Source organism: Lactuca serriola, chromosome 5, assembly GCF_051521515.1.
Source record: "Lactuca serriola cultivar US96UC23 chromosome 5, Lser_US96UC23_V15, whole genome shotgun sequence".
NCBI classification, from domain to species: Eukaryota; Viridiplantae; Streptophyta; class Magnoliopsida; order Asterales; family Asteraceae; genus Lactuca; species Lactuca serriola.
This window is the reverse complement of record NC_136412.1, coordinates 123,647,984-123,669,228: the sequence shown is the minus strand read 5'-3', so window position 1 is coordinate 123,669,228 and position 21,245 is coordinate 123,647,984. Positions and strand designations below refer to the sequence as shown.

General features: G+C 34.4%; 1 protein-coding gene across 2 annotated transcripts; it reads right to left on the bottom strand.

The window, feature by feature from the left end:
* Positions 1 to 815: 815 nt before the first annotated feature.
* On the bottom strand, positions 816 to 4,223 carry LOC145052919 (G-type lectin S-receptor-like serine/threonine-protein kinase At4g27290). Of its 2 annotated transcripts, none has more exons than XM_079000842.1 (7): positions 2,852 to 4,223; positions 2,484 to 2,633; positions 2,262 to 2,404; positions 1,959 to 2,169; positions 1,644 to 1,881; positions 1,407 to 1,557; positions 816 to 1,298 (listed from the first exon to the last, which is right to left on the bottom strand). In XM_079000842.1, exons 1-7 carry the CDS (start codon positions 4,119 to 4,121, stop codon positions 993 to 995), a joined length of 2,469 nt encoding a protein of 822 aa, XP_078856968.1. In that variant the 5' UTR covers positions 4,122 to 4,223; the 3' UTR covers positions 816 to 992. The 2 variants fall into 2 exon arrangements, with proteins under 2 accessions (XP_078856968.1, XP_078856967.1); XM_079000841.1 differs by having other exon boundaries at positions 2,262 to 2,416; positions 2,852 to 4,222.
* Positions 4,224 to 21,245: the final 17,022 nt, after the last annotated feature.

Genomic DNA, 21,245 nt, shown 5'->3' with positions numbered 1-21,245 from the left:
GCAACTATTGTGATCTGGAAAGAGAAGATACTGATCATGCTTTGATCAAGTGCCCGATGGCAGCAAAGGTGTGGGAGGAGATGTTCAGGTGGTTTGGCATTCCTCATCCTCAATTTGGGAATATAAGTGACGTGGTGAGGTTCTGCTCTACATGGGGAAGATGCTTAAAGAAGAGGAGGAACCTAATTAGCATTTGCTATGGTACTGCATGGCTAATCTGGAGAGCAAGATGCAATTATGTCTTTAATAAGATTCGGATATCACCCAACCAACTGGCGGGGAACATTCAATCCATGGTGTTTTCATGGATTAAACATAGGAGAGCTAATTGTTCTTATAATTGGATTGATTGGTGCTCTAGTCCTTCCTATTGTATGTAAATATTTCTTGTCTGCAGTTTGTACTTTTGGACTTTTGGCCTATAGTTTCTTGCTATTTGGCCTCTTTTCTCATATATTATTTGCCGGTTCCAAAAAAAAATATAAAATATATTATATTTTTTAAAAACATAGACCAGTTGTTTTTTTTTTATATAAATGAAAATTAGTAAAATGCATGGATCATAATCAAAATATACTTTTAATAAATAAATTTGATTATTGATTTTACAAACTTGTATAAAGAAATTATAATTCGCTATGAACATGCAAAACCGAAAAGTACAATGATCTTTTATAGGAGTCATAAACGTCTATTAACAAAAACTATAAATGTATTTAGTTGCAACATTTTTTTTAAAGTAAATTGTTGTAATAGGCTAATATAAGAAACAAATAAATAACAAATACGTTTATATTGTTTCATTTAACAGAATATGTTTATAATAAATTTTATGTTATTTAATTTGCTAACTGTATATTACATGAGTTTTAACATAATAGCTAGCTTATATATAATAGTATAAATTCTTGTTTCACAAATATATTCTCTTCACATACGATGCATTATTGGAACATAGTTGAATACATAATATTAAAAGAGAACTTAATTTCCTATCGAGCATTTAGATGTGTTATCGTCAATTCACCGACTGAATCCAATGTTGGCAACGATGAACTAGGAGTGAATTCTAGCAATTTATCTTTGGTGAAAAATGCTGGTTGTTTAGGTGGAGGCAAAGAATTCTCGTTACCGAGCATGAGAACTACTGATGACATAGTAGGCCTATCATCTGCATGATGTTGCACGCATAACAAACCTATGTGCACTACCCGTACTACTTGAAAGTCAACAAATGAGTGTCGCAAATGTGAACCAACAAGCTCAATCGACCTTCCTTCGTTGTGGAGACGCCATGCCTAAATTTTGTCGAAAACAGGAAGTTATTAGCAAAGTTATATTGTGGCCGCTAATCGTTTAAAATAGCCAAGGGCCTCAGGCCTCTGGTGATTTTATATATAACTTACATGTCCCGTAAGAGTATCATGATGTTCTTGTTTCGAGAATCCTCGATTTTTCTTGCCACTCACAATTTCCAGCACCAAAACTCCAAAGCTAAACACATCTGACTTTACAGAAAAAAGTCCATGTAGCGCGTATTCTGGAGAGATGTAACCACTGAAAAGTATTTTGGGAATTTCATTAATGTATGAACAATGTAAATGAAACTAATACAATGAAGAAATGAGAGTTTAGATTATTACTGAGTTCCGACAACTTTGTTCGTGTTGGCTTCAGTCTCGTATCCGCTAAGCCATCTAGCAAGGCCAAAGTCCGATATCTTGGGGTTCATATCATTGTCCAACAAAATATTGGCAGCTTTCAGATCTCTATGGATGATTCGGAGGCGTGAATCTTGATGAAGATAAAGAAGTCCTCGAGCAATCCCATTGATAATACCAAAACAAAGAGGCCAATCAAGCATAAAACTTCCAGATTCATCTGCCAGATATTAGTTATTAAATTAGTTGATTTACAATAGATTTTAGAATACATGGCATGTGAATATAGTATCAAACCAAATATAAACAAGTCCAGGCTTTTGTTCGCCATGTATTCATATATCAGCATTTTTTCATCCCCTAGAATGCAGTATCCGAGAAGTTTCACAAGATTTCGATGCTGCAGTTTGTTAATACATCCAACCTCATTTTTGAATTCATCAAGTCCTTGTTTTGAAGTTGATGAGAGTCGTTTTACAGCTATTTCACGTCCATCCTCAAGCACACCCTAAAGATTCAACTAATATAGGGTAAGCCATCTGTGTAATTCTTACTGTTTTTCCGCATAAGAGGGATATATATTGTTGTATAATGTATTACCTTGTAAACAGGACCGAATCCACCTTCACCAAGCTTATTGTTGGGAGAAAAGTTGTTAGTCGCTTTAGCAATCATAGAAAGGCTAAAAGGCAACATCTCTTTATCCGAATTGAGACTCTCATTCGTATAGTTATCTTCATGGTCTTGCAATGAAACTATGGATAATGTTAGTGTGTATAGTAAATTTTAGCATTAGACCACATAAAAAGTTTGTTTGGCTACCTAGTATAGTCTTGCGAGGTCTTTTTCTCTTTCTCCATGCTACGTACAGCGCGAAAATAACACAGACAACTACCAAACCAAGTGTAGATAACACAATTACAACGCTCGTTTGTTTGTTCTTTCTGGAGCCATATTCCGAGGTTGTGGGACCTTTAATTCAAATGTTTATAGCAATTGATATATAGTCAGGATATTATTCTATACAAATAAACATGATCTGAGCATTTTTGTAAATGTCAAAAATAAAACCTAATTTTCATCTTATATTTAAACTAAATTAAAATTAACACAAATAATTGTATGTCGTTTTGCAATTGTAGGGACGAATTTAGGATTTAAATTTTACTAGGGTAGAAGTGAAGTCTTACTTGATATATCGGAGGCAGCTATTCTTATGTAAAGCTCTTGAGTTTCATCAGACTCCCGAATATCCATTAGATCATCGAACCATAGCAAGCATCCACTTCCACCTCGTCTAATATCTAAATTAGCATACGCCGTACAAGAGCAATTCCTCATGCAAGCTGTTTCACATTCACCTAGCGTCATGCTCAGATTGTACCACGAATGATTTGTGTCTGGGAATTTTACACCTGAAACTTTACGAAAACCATCTGGATTCCCGCAAGCTAATGGGTTAATCCGTTGACATCCACTTGACTGATCTGCGAGGCTCCGTTCTTCGGAGGGCCGTGGTTCAAAACCTTCCAGGCAACTACAATTATGATTCTTGTCAAAGTTAATGTTACATCTTCCGTATGAACCACAGATCGCATAAGGTGTACATGCATCATCAATTCTTGCACCTGAGTAGAAACTCCAATTTTCCGTCCGATTTGCCCAATTCCAGTTACCCATTTTTCCGTCAGGAGTCAAACGCAGAATGGAAACAAAAGCTTTCGTAAGAAGTTCATATTCATAGTATATATCGTTCTCACTGACAACAAACTGGTGTGTGAATATTGCATTTTCGCCTAAATTACGCATGCCATTAAATGTAACACCAGTCCAAGGTCCGTACCTTGACTCCGGAATCACATCTCGCTTCACAAAAAATTGTGGATACCCATTTGGATCCACCCGAAAGACATACGGACCAGCAGAAGGATCGTCATTGCTCTTCCATGAAGTCAAATGTCTGTCTTTTCCTGTTATCAAGTCAACACCAATTCTCATCCCTGAGAGAAATGTGTCTCCAGGATAATCAAAACTCTGCCAAATTAAATTTTCCTTATCCCTGAGAATAAGATTTCCAGTATCCAAAAGCTGCATTACCAGATCCCTAGCTGTGTCTGATCCCGTTGAATTTGATGACCAGATTACAGAGTTGTTACCACTGAGAATTTGTAGTGCACCCTGTCTAAGTTTGAATAAACCAGACGTATCGCTCAGTGGAGTCTCTCTGTTAGCAACCCAAACCACTGTGCGAGTTGATATCTTCTTGAACCATATCCCCACGTATCGTTTCCTTGATGTGCCAAGGCTGAAGAACCCCATTTCAAAATTTTGACCAGCTGAAACAATGGTGTTGCCATCTGTGATGGTTTGATTTGCTGAAATCGTGTCTAAGGATGCACAAGTTATAAAGATTGAGATTAGAACAGTAAAGTATAAGAACAATATGGTAAGCTTCTCCATGATATGAACTTTTGCCCCTCTCGTATGTGGATTGATTATCTGGGTTTAAGCTATAAATTAAATGAGCTGAACTAAAACAAACGTACTGGCGCGGGAATGTTTAAGGCAAAACTCAGATGTCAAGCAATTTAATAAGTTGGGACAAATAGCAACTGTTCCAACTAACACGCAGTTGACCAACGTTTTCTCAAACAACCTGGCCAGCAATTTAATATGATTAAAACATGACGGTCCAATGTAGAAAAATCAACGAAAATGCTTGGTCTAGGTAGATGGCCTGAGTTTGACGGGAGTTATCAGTTATGGCCTATGAGATGATCAGTCGATGAGTGGAAAAACAAAGGTTTTTATAATCTTTTTATTCATTATTGGTTGAGAATTTTCGGATGTTAATGGTTTTTATACCTACAGATTACCTACATTCTTTTTTTATTTTTCTATTTTTCAAGGATCAAATGTCGTTTTTTTCGTTTTATTTTTTTCACAACTTAATTATACTTTAATTACTTTGATTTGACCGATTTATACATAACATAAACTTACATACAAACGTATGCCTCGTTAGAAACCATTACTCATTTAGAAGTTTTTTTTTTTTTTTTTTTTTTTTTTTTTTTTTTAAACCAAAGTAATTTTCTAAACATAAATAGAAATAAATACACACATTTACATACACATCATATGTATGTATTATGTTTAGTATATCATGTATTTGTTTAATGATGTTAATTGTGACCTAAAGACAAATATAGATAGTTTTTTGTTTATTTTGTATATAGTAATAGTTTATAATGATGCATCCGTTTGTTTGTAAGTTTATGTTATGTATAAATTGGTTAAAACAAAGCAATCAAAGAATAAATAAGTTTTGAAAAAAACGAAACGAAAAAAACGATATTTAACCTTTGAAAATTGAAAAATAAAAAAATACCGTAGGTAATCTGTATGTAAATACCTACGGATTACCTACAGATTACCTTATTCTGTAGGCATTCCGTAGATATTTACCTACAGATTACCTACGGTCATTTTTTATTTTTCTATTTTTCAAGTATCAAATGTCGTTTTTTTCGTTTTATTTTTTTCAAAAGTTAATTATACTTTGATTACTTTGTTTTAACCGATTTATACATAACATAAACATACATACAAACGTTTGCCTAGCTAGAAACCCTTACTATATACAGAACAAACAAAAAGCTATCTAAATTCATATTTAGTTTTTCTAATGATGCATCTGTTTGTTTGTAAGTTTGTGTTATGTATAAATTGGTTAAAACAAAGCAATCAAAGTATAAATAAGTTGTGAAAAAAAAGAAACAACAAAACGATATTTGACCTTTGAAAATTGAAAAACAAAAAAATACCGTAGGTAATCTGTAGGTAACTACCTACGGATTACCTACAGATTACCTTATTCTGTAGGCATTCCGTAGATATTTACCTACAGATTACCTACGGTTATTTTTATTTTTCTATTTTTCAAGTATCAAATGTCGTTTTTTTTCGTTTTATTTTTTTCACATCTTAATTATACTTTGATTGCTTTGTTTTGACCGATTTATACATAACATAAACATACATACAAACGTATGCCTAGTTAGAAACCGTTACTATATACATAACAAACAAAAAGCTATTTAAATTCATATTTAGTTTTTCTAATGATGCATTCGTTTGTTTGTAAGTTTGTGTTAAGTATAAATTGGTTAAAACAAAGCAATCAAAGTATAAATAAGTTGTGAAAAAAAACGAAACGAAAAAAACGATATTTGACCTTTGAAAATTAAAAAACAAAAAAATACCGTAGGTAATCTGTAGGTAAATACCTACGGATTACCTACAGATTACCTTATTTTGTAGGCATTCCGTAGATATTTACCTACAGATTACCTACGGTTATTTTTTATTTTTCTATTTTTCAAGTATCAAATGTCGTTTTTTTCGTTTTATTTTTTTCACATCTTAATTATACTTTGATTGCATTGTTTTGACCGATTTATACATAACAAAAACATACATACAAACGCATGCCTAGTTAGAAACCGTTACTATATACATAACAAACAAAAAGCTATTTAAATTCATATTTAGTTTTTCTAATGATGCATTCGTTTGTTTGTAAGTTTGTGTTAAGTATAAATTGGTTAAAACAAAGCAATCAAAGTATAAATAAGTTGTGAAAAAAAAAAACGAAACGAAAAAAACGATATTTGACCTTTGAAAATTGAAAAATAAAAAAATACCGTAGGTAATCTGTAGGTAAATACCTATGGATTACCTACAGATTACCTTATTATGTAGGCATTCCGTAGGTATTTACCTACAGATTACCAACAGTCATTTTTTATTTTTCTATTTTTCAAGTATCAAATGTCGTTTTTTTCGTTTTATTTCTTTCACATCTTAATTATACTTTGATTGCTTTGTTTTGACCGATTTATACATAACATAAACATACATACAAACGTATGCCTAGTTAGAAACCGTTACTATATACATAACAAACAAAAAGCTATCTAAATTCATATTTAGTTTTTCTAATGATGCATCCGTTTGTTTGTAAGTTTGTGTTATGTATAAATTGGTTAAAACAAAGCAATCAAAGTATAAATAAGTTGTGAAAAAAAAACGAAACGAAAAAAACGATATTTGACCTTTGAAAATTGAAAAATAAAAAAATATCGTAGGTAATCTGTAGGTAAATACCTACGGATTACCTACATATTACCTTATTCTGTAGGCATTCCGTAGGTATTTACCTACAGATTACCTACAGTCATTTTTTATTTTTCTATTTTTCAAGTATCAAATGTCGTTTTTTTTCGTTTTATTTCTTTCACATCTTAATTATAGTTTGAATGCTTTGTTTTGACCGATTTATACATAACATAAACATACATACAAACGTATGCCTAGTTAGAAACCGTTATTATATATACATAACAAACAACAAGCTATCTAAATTCATATTTAGTTTTTCTAATGATGCATCCGTTTGTTTGTAAGTTTGTGTTATATATAAATTGTTAAAAAAAAGCAATCAAAGTATAAATAAGTTGTGAAAAAAACGATATTTGACCTTTGAAAATTGAAAAGTAAAAAAATACCGTAGGTAATCTATAGGTAAATACCTACGGATTACATACAGATTACCTTATTCTGTAGGCATTCCGTAGGTATTTACCTACAGATTACCTACGGTCATTTTTTATTTTTCTATTTTTCAAGTATCAAATGTCGTTTTTTTTTTCGTTTTTTTTCTTTCACATCTTAATTATACTTTGATTGTTTTGTTTTGACCGATTTATACATAACATAAACATACATACAAACGTATGCCTAGTTAGAAACCGTTACTATATATACATAACAAACAATAAGCTATCTAAATTCATATTTAGTTTTTCTAATGATGCATTCGTTTGTTTGTAAGTTTGTGTTATGTATAAATTGGTTAAAACAAAGCAATCAAAGTATAAATGAGTTGTGAAAAAAACGAAACGAAAAAAACGATATTTGACATTTGAAAATTGAAAAATAAAAAAATATAGGTAATCTGTAGGTAAATACCTACGGATTACCTACAGATTACCTTATTTTGTAGGCATTCCGTAGGTATTTATCTACAGATTACCTACGGTCATTTCTTATTTTTCTATTTTTCAAGTATCAAATGTCGTTTTTTTCGTTTTATTTCTGTCACATCTTAATTATACTTTGATTGCTTTGTTTTGACCGATTTATACATAACATAAACATATATACAAACGTATGCCTAGTTAGAAACCGTTACTATATATACATAACGGCTACTTTGTAAATGGCCCCTCGAACAATGCTCGGTCTTACAACGGCTACTTTGTAAATGGTTATAAGTTCCACACACAAGAATATGGTAAAGGAAGTGCAACAAATAACTATGGACTATGCGTGAGGGGGGAGATATATAATGGCGAAGAGTCAGACTACTACGGATTATTGGATGAGATCCTAGAGATTGACTATTATGGCATTGGGCGCTCGGCTGTTGTGCTTTTCAAATGCACTTGGTTTGATAATATCCGCGGTGTAGTAGTTAACAAGAATAAATTGGTTGATGTTAATCCTATGTCTCGTATTCAAACTAATGACCCTTTTTGTTTGGCATCACAAGCGGAACAAGTATTATATACACCATATCCTGCGGTGACAGATGAACTAAAAGATCTTTGGGCGGTTGTCAAGACAAAACCAAGAGGGGTATATGAAGTCACCGAAGCTGAAACGGAAGTTGCGCTTGATGGAAGCACTGAATCAAATGGAGTCTTTCATCTTGGTGAACGGTTTGAGTTACCGAATGAAGTAAATGTTAGTGAACGTTTGAGCCTAGCCTCAAATAGAACTAACTTTGAGCAAATATCTTCCGATGAGAGTGAGGGTTCTGAAGCGGAAAACCAAGAAGATGATACAGATGAAGATGATAGAGACGAACCAGTTTATTTTAACTACTATGATCCAGATGAGGTCGAATGTTAGGAAGTTTGTTTTATGTTATATGGTATATACACTTTAATATATTTGTTATCTTGTTTTACTTTTAATTTATAATATGGTATGTAGACGCTAGTCTATTTGTTATTTTTCATTATCATCTAATATATTTGACTATTTTTGTTATATAAATGTAGCATGTTGGATAAAAGCCTAGCACGTAACCTTTTTCCAGTTCGTCCTTCGTCGGGTGGTAGGCCATCGTCTTTGCCTGACCGTAGTGGCCTTCAACGCATCCCTCTTATAGGTGGTTCTGTACCAGGAGCCAGGTCATCACCTTTACCTGATCCTAATGGCCTTCCACGCATCCCTCTTATAGGTGGTTCAGTACCAGGAGCCAAGTCATCACCTTTGCCTGATCCTAGTGGCCTTCCACGCATCCATCTCACAGGTGGTTCTGTACCAGGAGCCAAGTCATCACCTTTGCATGATCCTAGTGGCCTTCCACGCATCCCTCTTATAGTTGGTTCTGTACTAGGATCCGGGTCATCGCCTTTGCTTGATCCTAATGGCCTTCCACGCGGTGGTTTTGTATCGGGAGCCAGGTCATCGCCCGGCCCTAATGGCCTTCCACGCATCCCTTTGACGGGTGGCCTTTCACGCACTTCAGTTAGGACGACAAGGTCAGGATTCTCAGGGAATAGTAGCATGGGTGACATAAATACCAACATGGCTTGACTGATGCTATAGCAGATATAGGGGTGGTTTAGAATGTTGGGAATGGTATTGCATATGGTTATGAGATGACAGGCAACAATGAAGACCCTGCTAGTGATTTTTTCTATAATGGGCCTGAGCATGAAAATGAGCCTGAGCATGGGCATGAGTCTGTGCGTGAGCCTGAATCACCAATGGTTCAGACGCCCCATTATTCGGGTACACATGGTGGATCAAATGCTGCAGATTCGAATGGCTCTCATAGGCCATTTATCACACGAAAGGGGTACAAGTAAGTCTTTTTTTTTAATTATTATAAATTTACTATTTTTGATGTTATAATTATCCTTATATGGTTATTTCAATATTGTAGGTTTGGGAGACAAAGTATTCATCGGGCGATCGTAAAGATATTTTGGCAGTCTATAAATGAACCTTGGATTACTTATAAAAAAATTCCGAAGGAAGTTGTCACTCAAATGTTTGAGCGTTTTAGGGTAATATATCAATTATTTATTTTTATTATCTATTTCTCATTCACTGTTATTTTGCATTTTAAACTTTTAATTTTTATTTTTTACAGACTCAATACCGGTGGGATCCAAATGAAGAAGGGTTAATTCGTGAAGGTTTTGAGAATACACTGAAAGATCGCTACAGGGGTAGAATGAGGGATGCTATGGAAGCATCGGTAAATTCTGCAAGAAAAGTTGGCCACGTTATCGCAGAGATTAATGATAACTTTGAGATTCTTGCAAATTACAATCCTCCTGAAATACATATAGATGTTTGGCGACGTTTGTGCAGGGCAAGGAATCTAATACATTATTGCTTATTTTGTTGTTTTTATTTTGTATTCTAATTATATTATATATATATATATATATATATATATATATATATATATATATATATATATATATATATTACAGAAATGGGACACGAATGAGTGGAAAAAGTTGTCCAAAAGCGGAAAAAACAATTGTAACACTGATTCGGGGGGGGGGGGGGGGGGGGGGGACCAGACATATGGGTGGTAGCATTGGATTTGAGGAGCACCGTCTTAAATTGGTAAATAATCCTAATTATTGATTTTAGTGATACATTTTTCTTTCAACACTAATTATATCAATTATATTGTGTCGTTTATATAGAAACAGTTGACGGGTGAAGACCCCTCATTCATTGATCTTTATTATAAGACACATCTTACTACCGAATCAAAGAAAATATATTTTGGGGGCGATAAAGAGGCACAAGTGGGTTTTGTGAATGAGACATCTAGAGTGGCGATCGTAAGTTGTCTTTATCTTTTTATATATTTACTAATATTAGTTTTTACTTTTTAGTACAATAACAAAAACTTTCTTTTGGTATGTTGTAGGAATCATATAACACAGCCCTATCTCAAAAATATGGTGATGATACGACTCAACATAATGTGAATGATCCTGATTGTGGACCCAAACACAATTGCTTAGGAAAGGCGGGAAACAAAAAGGTCCTATCTATGGGGCAGGATACTCGGATCTTCACTTTCTGATGACGGGTGCATATTGTTATGAGTCAACTTCAGCTTCTGCTGACTTTGCAAAGTCACAACAGGAGGTACTATTATTTACATAATATATTATAGAGAAAAAAATCAAATAAAGAGGTACTTAATATGGCTGAAAAATATATGTTCATATTGGTAAGATACATTGTTGTTACGGGTGAAAATTGAAATATGTTGTCATTATTAATATTAGGTAAAGTGCATTTTTATTATGGTTGAAAATGATACTTTTTTGCTATTATTAAATTAGGTAAAACATAATGCTACAATGGGTGAAAATTATAGTATGTTGCTATTATTAATATTTGGTAAAGTAAATTGTTGTTATTGATAATAATTTAAATATATTGATATTATGGATTAGATATGTAAAGTACAATGGTATAATGGATAAAAATATAGTATGTTATTATTTTGCATATAAAAAGTTATTATTATGGATGTTAAAAACAATGTACATTTTTATTAGCAATAGTGTGTTTTTATATAGAATTAAAAGTAAAGTACATTGCTATCATGGTTTAAAGTTTAATTACATTTACTAACTGCATGTGTTTGTCTTGCTATATTTAGGTAAATGAGTTGCGACAAAAAATGTCAAACATGGAACAAGCCATGGAAGAAAAGCAAAGTGAAATGAATTTGCAAATGCAACAAATGCGAAATGAAATGGAATTGCAAGTGCAACGACAATTGGAGGCCTTTATGAAACAAATTAATCCGTCCGATAATCCACCAAGTAGTTCTTAGTTTTTGTTTTAGAGCACTAAATTAATGTTATGTTATTGACTAGTTCTTAGTTTATGTAATGGTATTGTAATGGTATTTTGAGTATTTGAATGTATGAATGGCATGTTAGTGACTATTTTAATGGTAATGAATGTAATGGTATTTGACTATTATTTTAATTATTTATTTGGTTTTTTTTAGCAGAAAATTTAGATATTTTTTCAGTTATAATTCTATAGGAATTATAAATTTAATATAGCAATAAAAACTGGTAAAAAGTTCATAGAAAATCTGTAGGAAATAAATATTCAGTAGGTATTCGGTAGGAAATAAAATCCAATAAAATCTGTAGGTATTCTATAGGTAAAGTTGGTAGGTATTCTGTAGGAAAATCAGTTGGTAGATAATCCGTAGGTAAAGTAGTTGGTAGGTATTATGTAGGAAAATCAATTTGTAGGTAATCCGTAGGTAAAGTAGTTGGTAGGTATTCTGTAGGAAAATCATTTCGTAGGTAATCCGTAGGTAAAGTAGTTGATAGGTATTCTGTAGGAAAATCATTTCATAGGTAATCCGTAGGAAATTAATCCGTATGTAATTTGTAGGAGTTCCGTAGCTAAATAACCCGTAGGTAATCTGTAAGTACTCCGTAGTTAACGTGTTCCGTAGGTATTCCGTAGTTAAATTTGTAACAGAATATTCCGTAGGAAATGCGTAGGAACGTTTGTAGCTAATTTGTAGGAAAAAAAATTACCCACGAGGGTTTTCCCTACAACCCGTTTTCTGTAGGAAATCTGTAGGTAACGCCTTTTTCCTACGGATTTACTACCAACTATGCTGTAGGTAATTACTTAGTTTTCTAGTAGTGTAATATATCGTGTTTGCCACTAAGCATTTGGAAAGGTTTGGTTTTTATTTTTAGTTTTTGACAAAACATTTTAATTTAAATAAAAAAGTTCATTTGACGATACGAACGTTTAATTTTTAATTTAAACAAAACGTTTAAATATAAAACTATTTTATATGCGTTATTATAGGAATAAAAGTATGTTAGCTATTTTATTTTAAAAATATAACTATGTGGTTTTAAATTAAAGATAAAAATATATTCCGTTTTTATGTCACAATATAAGTACAATAAATTTTATGTTACTTCGATATAAAATTTTGATATTCAATTTTTAAAAATTATTTAGTTCTAGCAAATTTTAAATATATGTCTTAAAAAGACAAACTTTTCAATGCTAATATACGTAATATAAGTAACCATTTGAATAATATGACATTAATTATGTTTAATTCATTTTATTTAATACAAGATAAAAATATTTTATGTATTTATATAAAATGAAATAAACAGGGTTAATGTCATATTAAACGGAATTAAACGAAAATAATATCAAATTAATTTGGTTAAAAAAATTATTTTCCATTAAATAAAATGAATTAAATAAAACTTAATGTAATATTATTCATATCGTTAATTATTTTAGCATATGTAGCAGCAAAGTTAACAATTAGCTAACAAACGTTTTCAATTTTGCTTTGAAAGTTTATGTCTTATTAAAGAATATTCAAAAGTTGATAAAACTAAATAAATTAAATATCAACAGTTTATATCGAAACAATATAAACTTTATTGTACCTATATTATGAAATCATAACTGAAACATATTTTTATCTTTAACTCAAAACCACATACTTATATTTTTAAAATAAGATAACAACATACTATTATTTCTATAATAACACATCATGTGTTTTTTCATAAAAATAAATATATGTGTATGGGATAAATGAAGATAATTTTTAAAAATCACATCAGATAAAAATTAAAAAGTAATAAAATGATGTTTTTACGCTTCAAATACTTTTAGATAAAAAATAGACAACAAAAATTATTTATATATTTAAAAAAGACAATTACACAAATGGTTTTTTTTGTGGTTTGTCAAAAGTAGCAAAGTCAGTCCCTGCTAATTATTTTTGATGTGTTTGCCCTTGTGGTTTGCAAAAGTTGCACTGGAGGTCCTTTTTCATAACTTTGTCAGTTTGCAGCCGTTTGCGGTCATTAATATCAGGATATATTCGTCTTTTTATGTTTAGTGCTCATTTAAGATTGAATTAGGCAGTGATACATCATTAATGTATCCCCTAATTAACCAGGGTCCAAGAAAACCCCCTTCGTCTCCACTTCACCTTATCTTACTGATTATCTACACGACCTTCATCATCCATCCCTCGCATCCAATTTTAGGGTTTATCAACTGAAATTGGTATTATGTACGTGGAATTTATGTGGTCCTTATATGATTGCACCCGACCTTGATAAGGATTACAGTAACTTGTTTAATTTTTTGTTTGGTGTTTCTTGGTAGGTATATTCAAAGCTTATCAATTTTTCTTTTTCAGATCGTTACGAATATTTCTTCACTTTAAAGATACATCATGATGGAGTTTTTACAAAGTACCCAGGAAGAAAGTACATTAAGGAAGTTTGACATTCTTTGACTTTGTTGACAATGATATTTTTCAGTTCATGATCTAAATGACATGATTCATGAGATAGGTATTTTGTGGATGACACAGTGTACTATCATTATAGAATTCCTAATCTACACTTAGATTTTGAATTGAAGGCTCTAGGAAATGATCAAGACATTTTATCTATGGCTCAATATGTCCCTCAAAACAGAGTGCTTAATGTGTACGTTGAACATGGTTCTACAAGACTTCACACTTATTTCATGTCCCCAAGTAAAGTTGTTATTGAGCAACTGGAAGACAATCCTTCTCCTGAACTTAATAGGATTAGGCCTGAGAAGAAGAGATTAGACTTGAATGTCCCATTTAAAGAATTATCTAATCAGACATAGGTAGAAGATAACGTACGTGTATGATTTTTCCATGTCCCTAGTTCCTTTTGATCCAAACAAACAAGATGTGGTCAATGAGCTTAAGGATGATTTATATTTCCCTGTACCAAAAGAAACTGATACGATGCATGATATTAGAGTTGATATTAATTACCAGGATCATAGGGAAATACTAGATGTTTGATCAGTATGTGGTCAACATGAAAGAGGGGACATTTAGTTGTAGGTATTGGGAGATAATAGGGATAGTCTGTAGGTTTGGAGTTTGTGCAATTTGGGAACATATTCAAAATGGTGAAAAAGTGAAACATCCCAAAATTGAAGACCAAAATTTCATTTTAATTAAGTTATTATGAAACCAACAGTATAAGAAAACATTCATAATAACATCCCATGTCAAAACCAAAGTGTCAATAATCATAACATGTTATCATAAAATAATAACAGAGTGTAATCACAAAGATCTCATGTGCGGAAAACAAAGCATGATGCGCTGCAATCGAGCCGACTCCTTTCCTTTGAAAACGAAGTACCCGAAACCAAAACAGAAAACCATAAACACGAAGCTTAGTGAGTTCCCTAGATACCACATACCATACATACCAACTGATCCATACATATTATGATCCATACATATCTATCATAGATCAAATAAGTTGCTATGTACCGAACATAGTCTTGCCATTATGCCACGGGCCCCCACGTGGTCTTTCTTGCCAAGTCGGGAGCCACCCCCTGGGTCTTACAGACAAGTCCCAAGAGCCGCCTCCTGGCCTTTCATGCAAGTATCACAAAGACAACTAGAATACATACTACTTCTACTTAGCTAATAAGAATACAGTGTGCCTGGAGCCACCGCCTGGTATTTCGTACATATTGCCTAGGGCTAACCCTCAGGTCTTACTACCATACATAATAACATACTAGGTGCCAGGAGCCGCCTCCTGGTCTTTCAAGCATATTATCTAGGGCTAACTACCGTGTTTTCCTATCGTACATAAACTAAATGGGCTAACATTGGTTCCTTCGACCCATACAAACAGTGAGGAGACTCACCTCGCACTGCTGAAGTGTGGCTGATACACTTCTGGCTGCTACTGGCAATTCCCAAACTGCTGATCCTTCGGCTCCCCGTACTATCAATACCAAAATAACACTTAGACCATATTGCCCTCAAAGGTTAAGCTAGGTTAACTCTGGACAAGGTCAAATTCAACGCACCAGGTAGACTCAACTCGCTGAGTTGCTCCATTAACTCGTCGAGTTCCAAAACTCAAAATCCTGAATTCGTGACCCAAGTCGTCGAGTCAACCCCTGACTCGTCGAGTTTCCTGGCTACTCATGGTCACGACTCATCCCATCAACTCGCTGAGTCTTTCCTCGAACTCGTCGAGTTCAACCATACAGAATCGGGACAATCCACCTTGACTCATCGAGTCCCTTCCTAAACTCGCCGAGTCCCTTAGTCTGATGACCTAACTTAATGGGTTAAGCCCCTATACTTCAGATTCCAACTCCAAACTTCGAATACACCCTGGAAATGACCTTATAAGGGGAAAGTTTCCAACTTTACCTGATAATACCCTTGCTTGAAGGATTTCACTCAAACCCTAACTCTTAAGGACCTAAATCTTGGTCCATAAATCACCAATACACCATACTAATACATCCAAACATAGATTTGGACTTAAACATCTCATAAGCATGAAAATCTCCCACCTTTTTCCCTCCATACATGGCCCCTTTGAGCTAAAAAACCAAAAGAACACTCTAATGCTTGCATGGGGACTCCTATGGCATAAAGTTTGCACCTTTATACCGTAATAGCCCTTAATGGTTCTAGATCTGAAAACATAAGCCTTTGGGACGTCCATTTCTCGCATGCTAGGGTTCATGGACCAAAAACCCTCAAAAGTGATAAATAAGAGATCTAAGTGTATAATAATCAATGTTGGAACTTTCTTACTAGAAAATGATGAAGAAGGCAAGAGATATCTGGATCTACTAGTCTCTTCTTGTATCCTCAAGGCTTCTCCTTCTTCAAAGCACTCAAGAGTACTCATAAATGGCTCACAAGCTCATGGAAGGCACTAGGGTTTCATGTAATGGGTTTGGGTAGTGTAGGCTGGAAATTAGGCTAATGGGAGGAGAATAAGATGCTTAAATAAGGGATAAAAGCCCAAGTTTAGCGTCTCCCAAAACCAGACCAACTCGCTGAGTTGGTCCTCCAACTCGTCGAGTAGGTCACTTAACCCGCATCCCAAAACTCGCTCCTACTTGTCGAGCCACCACCTTGGACTCGACGAGTAGACCTCTTGACTTGGGGTTTTTCTTTCTCTTATTGGCCTTCTGGATTTCGGGTGTTACAAATCTCCCCCACTTAAACTAGACTTCATCCTCGAAGTCCGCTACATCCAACTACCTCGCAACCTCTCACTACATTCCTACACGATCCATACTTTGTATGCTCAGTCAAATCCTCGGAGCACCGCTTCTAAAAGCCTTCCATCTGGTTTTTCTATAAAAGCAACTCCTGGAGGTAAAACCTCGAGAGCACTCTAATCATTAACAATCCCAAGTACATCACTCTTACTCATTCGACATTCCTTCCGGTACTCCCCGAGTACTTACACTTGATACCCAAGGGGTTCACCCCTTTTTCTGTGCAGTCCACGGCCTTCCCAAGGCAATTGAACATAAGCAATAACTTTTCCTACCTCTGTGAAGAACAAATCCTTCGCTGTACTAAATTTCTAATCACTTCCAATGCCGGTCATTTCACTGTTATCTACTGAATGCTTCCTCCCACTGTATACTTGTGTGAGTGACTTGGTGCCTCCCGACAACTAGTTGCTACATGCAGGGATTCTCCTTTCACTACTCTTGACCGACAATCCCACTATCTCTTATCCTCCTTCTGGATAGACTACAACCATCCTGGTCCCCTCTGATCTATCATATCTGGATTACTGGACTTCCACCAGTTATTTAACCCAACACAATCTCTCAGTCACTTTCAGCGACTTTTGAAGAAACCTTGATTATCAAAAGCTATTCTATCCACATTGCCACTAATAGCCCTACCCTTCTTGTTGATCATTATGATCATACCGTCTGACCACTTATTGCCAACATAATCTACCACTAAAGGTGAATGCTACCTGTGTAAAATAAACTTATATTATATAAGATATTAATAATATATGTAATATTCTAAATTTAGAACTTATAATGTAACGCGAATATCCATAATGATTTATAGGAAATCCAAATAATTAACATATATTATTTTTCTAACTTTAATGTATAATATTACGAAATTATGTATAATATTATGATATTAATGCGTAATATTATGAAATTATATTATAAGGTGTGATATTCTAGTATATGGTGTAATATTCCAATTCGAAATTGATGATGAATTGCAGAAAATAAATGTTGAAAACTAGAAATTCCTTATGTAATATTCTAGCCATTCTGTTTAGTATCATGCTCATTCTCATTTTTATCATGAATTGCTAAAAACCGATTGCCGATGAGTTGATAATCATACGTAACAGCAAAGTTTATGATAAATTATTAAATTGTTGAAAATTGAACCTTGCTTATAATCCATCAATAATAGCAAAATTATTTGATGATGAATTGCTAAAAATTGATGTTTTGATATCAAATTATATAGAATCTATAGGTAATCAATCCTTTATGATAATTCTTCAGTAGTAGAGAAATTGAAGATGAATTGTTGAAAATTAATGTTGAAATATCTAAATTCATTATCGATGTCTATAATAGAGAAACTGATGATGAATTTTAGAACATTGATTTTTAGTACAATATTTTAGTCAGTCTGATTTTATATATCATATTATTCTAGTCATTTTAATTTGTGTAGTAAAACATTCTAGGAATTATTTTTTATATATTAGCTTTTAGTAGAATATTCTAGCCTTTCTGATTTAGTATGTAACATCCTGTTCTGGATTGTTTTGTGACTTAAGTCCCGTGGGCCTTAATCCGAGTATGAGAAGGTTTTGAGGCATTGAAAGAGAAAGGTTAGGCCCTTTTGGGATGTGGGTGAGGTAGGTAGTGTGATAAAAGAGTTCGGTTTGTGCTTTAGAGCCTAAATGTATTCTTAAAGGCGCTGGTTCGGGCTTTTCATGAATTTTGGATCTAAGATCGAGTGGGATTCAGGAGGAATAAAGTTGATGCAAGTGTAGGGCTTCTCGTTAGCTTTCCGTGGATATAAGGATTGTCGGAAACAGACTTATAACGAAGAAGTTATGGCCTTCATAAGTTTTGTGGTTTCAGGCTTAGCCGAGTACGCTGGGCATACTCAGTACGATGGGCGTAATTTGGAGTATGTTGGGCATACTGACCAGGGATGGTCGTGAATGTTCTTCAGAGTACGATGGGCGTACCATATGAACGTTGGGCGTACGCCAAACAGACCTGAATGCTATTTTAGGGTCTTGGACCCTTTTTAAGCTCCTTATCTCATAACCTAACCCTAATATCTTCAGCCTCCATCCCTCTAAACCCTAGAAATTGACCCTAATCCTCCATTTGAGTGATTCTTGAGCATTTTTGGTGATTTGGTGAGTTTTTGGTGCATATTGTGGAAGAAGGAGTTCCTTGAGGAAGCATTTCCTGGCTTAGAGCTTGTGGATCCAAGTCCTAATCGTGTTGATCTCACTCCAGAAAGCATAAAGTTTGAATCTTGGTGGCTTTCTCGTGTGGATCTAGTGGGGTGATCACTTGTTGTGTTTGGCTTTTGAAGAAGAAGGATCTTTGAAAGAGAATGGCTTGAGCACCTAGCTTTTGGATCTATGTTCTTCTCTTGTTGGTGCATCTTCCAGAGGTATCAAGTTTTGAACTTGCTTATTATTGTGCTAGTTTTTGTTTTGGGTCCATTTTAGGGTTTTTGGTCCCAAAGCTTGAAGCTTTATGAGTGGTTAAGCTCCACAGCCTAATATATGTCCCTTTAAGTGTTTCTAGTGGAAAGGATTCATAAAAATGAATCCTTGGATGTTGGAATCAAACCATGCATGAGATATGAGAATTTTAGGTAGTAAAGAGTGAGAGTTGTTGTGTTTGGGACTTGATCAGTCATGCAAAGGCTTAAAGTCACAAGCTTTATTGAGTATGAGCCTTTATGGAATCCAGATCTAAGAGTATAGTTATGGTCTTAACTAATTAAGACCAAAAGAGTTGAAAAAGTAAATCTGGGTGTACGCTGAGCGTAAATCTAGTACGCCCCGCGTACTAGGTTGGTGTCCCGGATCAGGATTCATGTATGATGGAGTACACTGAGCGTACTAAGGGAGGTACGCCCCACGTAACCCCAGTGTTGACTTTTTGGGTTAAATCTTATATTGGGCCTTAAGTGTTGGGCCTGGAGTTTGGGCTTGTTGTGCTAGAGATTTGGACCAGAGGAATATGTATATGCGCCTTGGGCCCTAGAGTTGGGTTTTCCTCTTGGACTTGAGAGTTGGGCCTCGGGATAGTCCATTTATTATTGGGCCTTGGTGGGCACAATGGGTTTTGGGGTTATTTATGGACTAGTTAGTGGACTACTTTTAGACCTAGAGAATGAGGGTTGGGACTTAGATCCTAATTTGAGATCATTGTTGATATGGTTCAGGGGTAGAGGTTGGTGCGCAACGACAACATTTGTAGGAGCCGTTCATCGTTCGAGGTGAGTCTTCTCACTATACCTTATCTAGAGTAGTAATTAGAGTTGTGTGATAGAGTACCTTATATGCTATTTGTATGATGTGATACATTGTATTATTCTATGTGATTTATGCTGTGTATGATTCAGAGTTTACAAATTTTGGGCCGGAAGGTCTATAGAGTTAGGGCCAGAGGGTCCACAGAGTTATGGGACTGGAGGGTCCCACAGAGACACATTAACCAGAGGGTCATACAGGGTTATAACCTCGAGTGGCTAATATGTGTTGCATGTGGCATTTTGGGGAACTCACTAAGCTTTGTGTGCTTACCGTGTTATGTGTTATGTGTTTTTGGTTTTTTTCAGGATCGCGGGAAGGTACCGGCTTGATTGTACACACCAGTGAAAGAGTTATGTTTCAAGGATCCTGGATTTGTAATAAAAGAAATATGGAGTTGTGTTCGTAAATTAAATAAATGATATTTTTTATAAATATGTTATGAGAATTATATGATTTTAAATGAAAATTTTGTTTTGAAATTTTATGTTGTTACAAGTTGGTATCAGAGTCTTGGTTTGAGGGATTCGGATGCACCTTCGGGTAAATCTGGACTCAAACTGAGGATTTGATAAAGAATTTTCAAAAGAAAGGATTTTTCTAAAACGAGCAAGAGTTTCTATGAGAAAACGAGAAGGGGCAGTGTGTACAATCAGCCAGATCCCAAACGGTGATTTCCCAAAATACCCTTACTTTTGTGTTATGAGATATTATGCATGCTAGAGATAAGCTAGGTATTTCATATTTTACGACTAGAGTGGTCTGATTTGTGATGCCATAGCCTAGGAGTTACTGTTATCTGTGATGCACTTTCGAGTATGTGTTGAGTGAGAGTATCCAGCAGGAATCCTTGTAGAGGGGAATTTGAGTAGAAGAGTAATCTAAGAGAGATATACAGATGAGCATTTGTGGAGCCTACCGAGAGAGTAGCTAGATACCTGCGAGGGGTAGAGTTGCAGAGTTCGATGATATATTTTGAGTATGAGTAAAGCAAGTGGATTTATCCCCTAGAGCGAGTTTTACGTGTTTATTCGATCAT

Bases quoted from the DNA above. Each gene is read 5' to 3' on its own strand.
- LOC145052919 (XM_079000841.1), bottom strand. From the start codon at position 4,121: ATGGAGAAGCTTACCATATTGTTCTTATACTTTACTGTTCTAATCTCA. The intron at 2,417-2,483 runs GTAGCCAAACAA...CATTATCCATAG, and splicing joins ACCTCGCAAGACTATACTAG to TTTCATTGCAAGACCATGAA. The intron at 1,299-1,406 runs GTAAGTTATATA...GACAAAATTTAG, and splicing joins ATGATACTCTTACGGGACAT to GCATGGCGTCTCCACAACGA.